The sequence below is a fragment of the Carcharhinus amblyrhynchos genome, chromosome 34, assembly GCF_965287045.1.
Source record: "Carcharhinus amblyrhynchos chromosome 34, sCarAmb.v2.hapA, whole genome shotgun sequence".
Taxonomy (NCBI): Eukaryota; Metazoa; Chordata; class Chondrichthyes; order Carcharhiniformes; family Carcharhinidae; genus Carcharhinus; species Carcharhinus amblyrhynchos.
Genome location: NC_137357.1, coordinates 4,620,828 through 4,631,909, shown reverse-complemented (window position 1 = coordinate 4,631,909; position 11,082 = coordinate 4,620,828). Strand labels below are relative to the sequence as shown.

The following is an 11,082-nucleotide window of genomic DNA, read 5'->3' as shown; positions in this document are numbered from 1 at the left end:
GCGTCCAAATACAGGCAGGAGGGAGAGAGAGAGAGACTGAGAGAGACAGGGAGAGAGAGACAGAGAGAGACAGAGAGAGACAGGGAGAGAGAGAGAAACAGAGAGAGAAAGAGATAAAGAGAGAGAGAAACAGAGAGAGAGAGAGAGATAAAGAGAGAGAGAAACAGAGAGAGAGAGGGAGAGAGAGAGAAACAGAGAGAGAGAGAGATAAAGAGAGAGAGAAACAGAGAGAGAGAGAGAGATAAAGAGAGAGAGAAACAGAGAGAGAGAGGAAGAGACAAAGAGAGAGAAACAGAGAGAGAGAGAAAGAGATAAAGAGAGAGAGAGAAAGAGATAAAGAGAGAGAGAGAAAGAGACACAGACAGAGAGAGAGAGGGAGACAGAGATAAAGAGAGAGACAGAGAGAGAGAGACACGCACAGAAAGAGAGAGAGGGAGACGGAGAGAGAGGGAGACGGAGAGAAGGAGAGGAAGAAAGAGCGACAGAGAAAGAAAGACAGAGAGAGGGAGAGAGCAGAGGAAGAGAGCCATCATCCAGACAAGGAAGGAAGGAATCAGTGGCAGTGAAGTCTGTTCGAGTGCCTGATTGTTCCAGTGAAGTTCCCAAATTGTAGGGGAGTTTGCAAAGAGTGACTGTTGAGCTGCACAAGTCAACTTAGGCAAAGAAATACTAAGGCTGGTCAACCTCAAACGAGCAAAGGTTCCCCCGTCCCTGACAAGGTGAGGAGGGTGCCAGACAGAAGGGTGGTTACCCCACACACAGGTTAGAAAGCGGGCGAAAGGGAAGGATGCTCTCCATCGCCACGGAAAGCTGGAGCCTCTACCCGGCAAATGCCACCACCTACCAGCTGGCGTTGGCGGACAGCTCCAACAGCTCCTCTCAGTTCACTGGCGTGACGCTGATCCAGTCCTTCAAGCCCCTCATCATCCCTTGCTATGTGCTCCTGGTCTTTGTGGGCATCGTGGGCAACTACCTGCTTCTGTACGTCATCTGCAGGACCAAGAAGATGCACAATGTCACCAACTTCTTCATCGGCAACCTGGCCTTCTCCGACATGCTGATGTGTGCCACCTGTGTGCCCTTCACCCTAGCGTACGCCTTCCACCCCCGGGGCTGGGTCTTTGGCACCTTCATGTGTTACTTTGTGTTCCTCATGCAGCCGGTCACCGTCTATGTGTCTGTCTTCACCCTCACGGCCATCGCTGTTGACAGGTAACCGAGAGACCAAGTTTCTCTATTGATTTATTATTGTCAGATGTACTGGGATACAGTGAAAAGTATTGTTTGATTTATTACTGTCACGTGTATTGGGATACAGTGAAAAGTATTGTTTGATTTATTATTGTCACATGTACTGGGATACAGTGAAAAGTATTGTTTGATTTATTATTGTCACGTGTATTGGGATACAGTGAAAAGTATTGTTTGATTTATTATTGTCACATGTACTGGGATACAGTGAAAAGTATTGTTTGATTTATTATTGTCACAATTGTCACTATTGAAAGGGTGCAGAGGAGATTTACAAGGATGTTGCCTGGACTGGGAGGCATGCCTTATGAAGTTAGGTTGAGGGAGCTGGGACTCTTTTCCCTGGAGAGACGAAGGTTGAGAGGCGACCTGATAGAAGTTTACAAAATGTTGAGAGGAATAGATAGGGTGGACTCTCAGAGGCTATTTCCCCGGTTTGAAATGGTCGCTACGAGAGGACACAGATTTAAGGTGCGGGGAGGGAGGTTCAGAAGTGATGTTAGGGGTAAGTTTTTCACTCAGAGGGTGGTGAGTGAATGGAATCGGCTGCCGTCAGTGGTGGTGGAGGCGAACTCGCTGGGGTCTTTTAAAAGACTTCTGGATGAGTATATGGGGTTTAATGAGATTGAGGGTTATAGATAGGTCTGTAGGTTGGTAGGTGATGTGGTCGGCGCAACTTGTGGGCCGAAGGGCCTGTTTGTGCTGTAGTGTTCTATGTTCTATGTTCTATGTACTGGGGTACAGTGAAAAGTATTGTTTGATTTATTATTGTCAGATGTACTGGGATACAGTGAAAAGTATTGTTTGATTTATTATTGTCAGATGTACTGGGATACAGTGAAAAGTATTGTTTGATTTATTATTGTCACGTGTACTGGGGTACAGTGAAAAGTATTGTTTGATTTATTATTGTCACGTGTACTGGGATACAGTGAAAAGTATTGTTTGATTTATTATTGTCACGTGTACTGGGATACAGTGAAAAGTATTGTTTCTTGCGTGCTATACAAAGTATACCGTTCATAGAGTACACTGGGGAGAAGGAAAGGAGAGGGTGCAGAATGTAGTGTCACAGTCATGTCTAGGATTTGATTTGATTTGATTTATTATTGTCACATGTACTGGGTTACACTGAAAAGTATTGTTTCTTGCATACTATACAGACAAAGCATACTGTTTATAGAATACTTAGAGGAAAAGGAAAGGAGAGGGTGCAGAATGTAGTGTTACAGTCATAGCTCGGGTGTAGAGAAAGACCAAATGAATATTTGATTTAATTTATTATTGTCACATGTACTGGGATACAGTGAAAAGTATTTTTTCTTGCACGTTATACAGACAAAACATACTGTTCATAGAGTACATAGGGGAGAAGGAAACAAGATGGTGCAGAAAGTCGTGTTACAGTCAGGGCTAGGGTGTAGAGAAAGATCAACTTAATATTTGATTTGATTTATCATTCATAGAATCTAGAATCCTACAGTACAGGAGATTGCACTTGTACCGACAACAATCCCACCCAGGACCTATCCCCATAACCCCATGTGTTTGCCTTGCTAATCCCCCGACACTAAGGGGCAATTTAGCATGGCTGCGCCACCTAATCCGCACGTTTTTGGAGAAAACTGGTGCACCTGGAGGAAATCCACGCAGACACGGAGAGAACGTGCAAGCTCTGCACAGTGACCCAAGCCAGGAATCAATCCCGGGTCCCTGGTGCTGTGGGGCACGATGTTGCATGATAGCACAGTAGACAGTGAAGAGGGTTATCTCTGATTGCAATGGGATCTTGATCAAATGGGCTAGTGGGCTGCAGAATGGCAGATGAGTTTAATTTATATAATTGTGAGGTGATGCATTTTGGTAGATCGAACCAGGGCAGGACTTACTCAGTTAATGGTAGGGTGTTGGGGAGAGTTATAGAACAAAAAGATCTTGGGGTACAGGTTCATAGCTCCTTGAAAGTGTCAGAGTTGGAGGCGGAGATATGCTTGGTTTCATTGGTCAGAACATTGAATACAGGAGTTGGGACGTCTTGTTGAAGTTGTACAAGACATTGGTAAGGTCATACTTGGAATACTGTGTACCATACTAGTCACCCTATTATAGAAAGGATATTATTAAACTAGAGAGAGTGCAGAAAAGATTTACTAGGATGCTACTAGGATTTGATGGTTTGAGTTATAAGGAGAGGCTGGATAGACTGGGACTTTTTTCCTCTGGAGCGTAGGAAGCTGAGGGGTGATCTTATAGGGGTCTGTAAAATAATGAGGGGCACAGATCAGCTGGATAGTCAATATCTTTTCCCAAAGGTAGGGGAGTCTAAAAGTAGAGGGCATAGGTTTAAGGTGAGAGGGGAGAAGTACAAAAGTGTTCACAGAGAATGGTGAGTGTCTGGAACCAGTTGCCAGAGGCAGTAGTAGATGTGGGTACAATTTACAAGGGTAAGATGGGTATCAAGGGATATGGGCCAAATGCGGGCAATTGGGACTAGTTTAGTGCTTAAAACAGGGTGGCCTGTTGGGTTGAAGGACCTGTTTCCATGCTATAAACCTCTATGAGTCTTTTATCTGAGAATAGTATCAAATAATCCCTACAGTGCAGAAGGAGGTCATTCCGCCTATCGAGCCTGCATTGACAGCAACCCCACCCAGGCCCTATCCCCATAACCCAACATACTCACCCTGCTAACCCCCCTGACACTCAGATACAATTTAGCATGGCCAATCCACCTAACCTGCACATCTTTGGACGTTAAGGGACAATTTAGCATGGCCAATCCACCTAACCTGCACATCTTTGGACGTTAAGGGACAATTTAGCATGGCCAATCCACCTAACCTGCACATCTTTGGACGTTAAGGGACAATTTAGCGTGGCCAATCCATCTAACCTGCACATCTTTGGACGTTAAGGGACAATTTAGCATGGCCAATCCACCTAACCCACATATCTTTGTACGCAAAGGGACAATTTACCATGGACAATCCATCTAACCTACACATCTTTGGATAGTGGGAGGAAACCCACACACACATGGGGAAAATGTGCAAACTCCATACGGACAGTCACCCAAGTCACCCAAGGCTAGAACTGAACCCAGATCCCTGATACCGTGAGGCAGCAGTACTAACCACTGTGCTGCTGTGCCAACACTTATCCCTCTGTGGAGGTGGGGAGGCTCTGTTGGAGAGTCAGTGCAGGCTGGATGGGCCCCAAATGGCCTCCTTCTGCCACTGTTGGGATTCTGTGGCCTCAGAGTTTGGTTGAGTCACTCCTGAAGGGCTCAAAGGGCCTGGGTGACTGCTGGTACCTTACCAGTGATAGGTGAGGCCTCCCAATCATGGCCACCCAGACCTGTCCACCTTTCTGGGGCCTGCCTCACTGGTCTTGGTGAGGCTGTCACACCCACCCTGCAGCCCAGGCTCCCCCTTGCCAGGGTGACGTGCTTACGCTGCCAGTCCCAGCGCTGGCCACCAGGTGGCTGTGCTGGGTCAGTTGAGGCACCAGTTGACATCCTCCCTCACGAGACTGGAAGCCATGACACCTCGGCCACTCAACTCAAACCAAGGCTTCCCGGCCTGGCTCACCCCCTAACCTTCCAGCTGGAGGAGTGGGCGAGGTTGGCTACCTCTTCTCGCCTGAGATCCTCTCCCAGTGTAAGAAATCCTCGGAGGCAGAAGTCCCTTCACCAAAATCCCTTTATTTACAAGTCTGACAACAGCATACAGAGTGCTTTCAGTCTTTGCTAGGAGTCCCAGAGGAACTGGCGCGCCTGGTTGAGTACAAAGCAAGCGGCTTCCCGATCGGCCCAACAATTTGGCCCTTAATCAGGGGGTTCCCATTCTAATGGGCCCACCTCAATTAAAGCCGTTACGCCTAGTTCTCGATTCTGGCGATGAAATCTCCCACTGCCTCGTCAGCAATGGATTTGAGGAGCCAGTTCATGATGGAGGGGCCAAATGGTCTCGTCCTGTTCCTAAATTCCTTCCTCCAGGAGTAAGTGCCTGGGGAATTGTGGCGGGGGGGGGGTGGTCACAATAAGGTGTGGAGGGAGTTTAGCCCTACCTTGCGATGGGTATATGGAGATAATTCACTGCAGAGGCCATTGTGAAGTGGGCAGCGCGGTTGGCAGAGAGCGAGGCTTATGCCCTTAAACACATTCTTACGTTCGAAAATCTTACCCACCCTCCCTTTCTGTTTGAGAACTCTATCCACACTCTCAGAGTCTGCCTCACCCTTCGCTGGGGAACTGTGTCCCCGCACTCGCTGGGATGATTACATCCAAGTCCCGTAATTGGGCTTGGAGTGGGATCGATAGGGAGAATTCCGCAGTGCTCTCTGGAGTGACGTGACCCAGTTTCTCCTGTGTATTCCCCGGGTGAAGATTCTGCCTCTTCGCTTCCTGGTCACAGATACAGCAACCTTTTGTCTGCGCGTGTCTTTGGAAACGTATTTTCAAGGCCGACACTCGACCCTGTGTAAAAGATAAAGGCTGCTGTCTATTTTGTAAATTGAGTTTGTGTCTTCATATACCCTGTTTGTGAACAGAACCACCACTCACCCGCTGAACGGGCAGCGCTCCGAAAGCTAGTGGCTTGTGCTACCAAGTAAACCTACTGGACTTTAACCTGGTGTTGTGTGGCTTCTTATTGCGAGCTACAGAACAGAGAAGGAAAGAGTAGAAGAGAGAGGGGAAAGAGACGAGAGAGAGATAGAGAGCGGAGAGAGAGCAGAGAGCACATCTTTGGACACTAAGGGGTAATTTAGCATGGCCAATCCACCTAACCTGCACATCTTTGGACACTAAGGGACAATTTAACATGGCCAATCCACCTAACCTACACATCTTTGGACATGAAGAGGCAATTTAGCATGGCCAATCCCCCTAACCTGCACATCTTTGGACACTAAGGGGTAATTTAGCATGGCCAGTCCCCCTAACCGACACATCTTTGGACACTAAGGGGCAATTCATCATGGCCAATCCATCTAACCTGCACATCTTTGGACACTAAGGGACGATTTAGCATGGCCAATCCACCTAACCTACACATCTTTGGACACTAAGGGACAATTTAGCATGGCCAATCCACCTAACCTACACATCTTTGGACACTAAGGGACAATTTAGCATGGCCAATCCACCCTGCCCACACATCTTTGGACACTAAGGGGCAATTTAGCATGGCCAATCCACCTAACCCGCACATCTTTGGACACTAAGGGGTAATTTAGTATGGCCAATCCACCCAACCTGCACATCTGTAGAGTGTGGGAGGAAACCGGAGCACCCGGGGGAAACTCACGCAGACATGGGAAAAACGTGCAGACTCCACACAGACAGTGACCCGAGCCGGGAATCGAACTCGGGTCTCTGGCGTTGTGAGGCAGCGGTGCTAACCCACTGTGCCACCGTGCTGCTCAGATTGATTGATAGCTTGATATTCACCATTTGTTTTGACTGGACTGCGGTATCACCAGTCAACCACATCTAAATTGGAGCGTCTCTGACCTCCACACGGATCCAGATACAGATTAATAACTCAAACCGAATGTGGCAGAGCACATTATAGTTTACATGACCTCTCAGGTAAGTTGAGAATTGATTGTTGGGTGGATAATTATGTTTCAAGTGAATAAGTAATATTTTCATTCCCCTGCCTGCTGCGACAGCAGGATATTCAATTATAATGTGGTAATTGTAGGTCTGCCAATCTGCCGTTGATCAAGGCATTATTAAAATCTTCACTCGTTAACTTGTAATATATTCCAGGACAAAGCAGCCCCACTTGATTGGCACCCCATCCACAAACATTCACTCCCTCCACCACCGACACTCAGTAGCAGCAGTGTGTACCATCTACAAGATGCACTGCAGCAACTCATCCTTAGACAGCACCTTCCAAACCCAGGGTGCATGCTCTCCCTGTGAATGTGTGGGTTTCTTCTGGCTGCTCTGGTTTCCTGCCACATTCCAAAGATGTCCAATTCGAGGGACTGGCCATGCTAAATTGCCCCTTCGTGTCCAAAGATGTTCAGGTTAGGTGGATTGGCCATGCTAAATTGTCCCTTAGTGTCCAAAGATGTGTAGGTTAGGTGGATTGGCCATGCTAAATTGCCCCTTAATGACCAAAGATGTGCAGGTTGGGTGGATTGGCCATGCTAAATTGCACAGGTACAGCACAGGAACAGGCCCCTTGGCCCTCCAAGCCTGTGCTGCTCATGATGCCCTGATCAAACTAAAAACTTCTGTCCTTACTTGGTCTGTATCTCTCTATTCCCTCCCTATTCATTTACCCATCCAGATGTCTCTTAAATGTTGCTAATGTGCCTGCTTCCACCACCCCCTCTGTCAGTGCGTTCCAGGCACCCACCACTCTCTGTGTGAAAAACCTCCCCTGCTCATCTCCCTTAAACTTTGCCCCTCTCACCTTGAACCTGTGCTCCCTTGTCATTGACACTTCTACCCTGCAGGAAAAGCCTCTGTCTATTCCCTCATCATTTTGTGGACCACTATCAGGTCTCTCCTCAGCCTCTGTCTTTCAACCACACTTCTGTTTGGGTACACTGAGAATTTAGCCCCTAACCAGCACGTCGTCCAGACTCTGGCAGGAAACTGGAGCACCCGGACAAAACCCACGCAGACACTGGGAGAATGTGTCGAGTCCACACAGAGAGTGACCCAAGCCGGGAATCGAACCAGGGTCCCTAGCACTGTGAGGCAGCAGTGCTAACCACTGAGACACCGTGCCCTACAGTGTGGTTGGCTCTCAAATGCCCTCTGAAACAGCCTAGTGAAATGGTATACTCGGTAAGGGCAACGAGGGATAGGCCAAGCCATGGACGCCCACATCCCACCAAATAATGAATCTAAAAATTGAAATTCAATTTAAAAAAATCTGGAATTAAGAATCTACTGATGACCATTGTCAGAAAAACCCATCTGGTTCACTTTAGGGAAGGGAATCTGCCGTTCTTACCCCGGTCTGGCCTACATGTGACTCCAGAGCCACAGCAATGTGGTTGACTCTCAACTGCCCTCAGTAATGGCCAAGCGAGCCAGCGAGTTCGAGTAAGAAGTCTCACAACACCAGGTTCAAGTCCAACAGGTTTATTTGGAATCACAAGCTTTCGGAACGCCATTCTTCCTTCAGATGAAGCATTCCGAAAACTCATACGGCATGATTGGCTTCATCGGTCGGGGCATTGAGTATAAAAAGTTGGCAGGTCATGCTGCAGCTGTATGGAACATTAGTTAGGCCTCATTTCGAATATTGTGTTCACTTCTGGTCACCACACTACCAGAAGGATGTGGAGGCTTTGGTGAGGGTACAGAAGAGGTTTACCAGGATGTTGCCTGGTCTGGAGGGTATTAGTTATGGGGAGAGGTTGAATAAATTGGGATTGTTCTCCCTGGAACGATGGAGGCTGGGGGTCGGGGACCTGATATTGCAAGACTATGAGTAAGTCTCACATCACCAGGTTCAAGTCCAACAAGTTTATTTGGAATCACGAGCTTTCGGAATGCCGCTCCTGTTTCAGGTGAGTGAAGTGGTGGCAGGAGCACCTGAGGAAGGAGCGGCGCTCCGAAAGCTCGTGATTCCAGATAAACCTGCTGGACTTGCACCTGGTGTTGCGAGACCTCTTACTGCGTCTCCACATCATGGCTCAGTTCAAGGGATGGACGACAGCTGTTGGGCCCAGCCAGTGACGCCCATGTCCCACCAATGAATAAAAAGAAACTTTCATGTCATGGACTCTGAGGACATGGATGTGACTATTGATTGTTGTCTCTCTCCTTGTTCCGGCAGGTATTATGCTACGGTTCACCCGCTGAAGAAACGTATCTCCATCGGGACCTGCATGTACATCCTGGCCGGGGTCTGGCTCATGTCGTGTGCAGTGGCCGCCCCAGCGCTCGCCCACACCTACCACGTGGAGTTCCAGGACCAGGGCCAGATCATCTGCGAGGAGTTCTGGTTCGAGAAGGCCAAGGAGCACCTGGCCTACGCCTACACCACCCTCATCGTCACCTACATCCTGCCGCTGTCGGCCGTCTCCCTCTCCTACCTCCGCATCACCCTCCGGCTGAAGAACCGGGTGGTCCCCGGAAACGCCACCCACAGCCAGGAGAGGTGGGAGAAGGTGCGGCGCAAGAAGATCTTCCGGCTCTTGGTGCTGGTGGTGGCCGCCTTCGGCGCCTGCTGGCTCCCCCTGCACGTCTTCAACGTCATCCGGGACATCGACATAAACCTGATCAACAAGCACTACTTCAACCTCATCCAGCTGCTCTGCCACTTCCTGGCCATGACCTCGGCCTGCTGCAACCCCTTCCTCTACGCCTGGCTCCATGACCGCTTCAGGGCCGAGCTGAAGAAGATGTTCGCCTGCCAGAAGAAGATCGTCCCCAGCAACAACTGTGTCGCCGTCAGCGTGGTGCTGTGATAGCGCCAGCCCAGCCCCGAGTAGCTTCTGGGAACGGAATTCCCCGTGTCCCTGTGCGCTGCTCCCCCCACTATCCGTGGAGACTGTGAGATACGGGATGTCCCAACGCTCGTTGCGTTGCCTCGGAATGAGGACGGGACCCTCTGGGAGCATTTCGATAGGTCCCCCTGATCAGCACACAGTGCCTCTCATTCATTTTCAGGCAGCGTCCCAGCCAACCAAAGGGATAGAAGCAGCTCCCAGTCCAGTTACGTTTAATGGCCTCACAGCGCCAAGGACCTGGATTCATTTCCTGGCTTGGGTCACTGTCTGTGTCGAAGTTTGCATCTTGTCTCTGTGTCTGCGTGGGTTTCCTCTGGGTGCTCCAGTTTCCCCCCACAGTTCCCTCCTGCAATTCAAAGATGTACAGGTTCGGTGGATTGGCCATGCTAAATTGCCTCTTAGTTTCCAAAGATGTCTGAGTTAAGGGGATTGGCCAAGCTAAATTGCCCCTTAGTATCCAAAGATGTGTAGGTTAGGTGGATTGGCCATGCTAAATTGTTCCTTAGTATCCAAATATGTGTAGGTTCGGTGGATTGGCCATGCTAAGTTGCCCCTTAGTGCCCAAATATGCGTAGGTTCGGTGGATTGGCCATGCTAAATTGCCCTTACTGTCCAAAGATATGTGGGTTAGGTGGATTGGCCATGCTAAATTGTCCCTTAGTGTAGGGGAATTAGCGGGGTAAATACATCGGGTTATAGGGATAGGGCCTGGGTGGGATTGTTGTCAGTGCTGGCTCGATGGGCTGAATGGTCTCCTTCTGCACTGTAGGGGTTCTATGATGATTCTAAGGAGCTGTGGGAAGCAGACCTCAAGCGATGAGGGCCCCTTAAAGCAGTGGTGGCCTGCTTGGCACGACTGCAGCATCTGAAAGTGCGCTCAAAGGTACTGGGGATCCAAGAAGAAGGAATCTCGGAAGGCGAGATGAAATGTTGCGAGCCCAGACTATTGTTAAAGCCATCCGAATGGGAGCAAATTTGGAGAGAATTCCGAGGAGCGACCTTTGAAGGTGAAGCAGGCAATCCCTGGTGAGATGGAGTTTCAATGAGATCGTTTGACTTGCAGTTCACTGGGATGGGTTCTTGGGAAATCCGTGGACTCTGTCTTGGTTGCATCTGTCAGTTACTCTGTAACATGGCGCGTTCGACAACAGTTCGTTTGCTAATTCATATGAACCTTGTGCTTACCCTGAATGTTAACGTGTTAGATACATATTGTAAGTGGTTTCATAGTTTTGAACTTGTGGAATAAAGTTTGTTCTTGCTTCTTAAAAACCCATGGATTCTTGTAACTTCATTCCAAAAGGGTGAATCTCAAAATCTATCCACTTTCAACAAAATATT

At 48.7% G+C, this 11,082-nt stretch overlaps 1 protein-coding gene across 1 annotated transcript; it reads left to right on the top strand.

Annotated features, from left to right (window-relative positions):
• The first annotated feature begins 787 nt into the window (after positions 1–787).
• Positions 788–9,699, top strand: LOC145361414 (prolactin-releasing peptide receptor-like). The gene is made up of 2 exons (XM_080217144.1): positions 788–1,212; positions 9,066–9,699. Exons 1-2 carry the CDS (start codon positions 788–790, stop codon positions 9,697–9,699), a joined length of 1,059 nt encoding a protein of 352 aa, XP_080073270.1.
• The last annotated feature ends 1,383 nt before the right edge of the window (positions 9,700–11,082 follow it).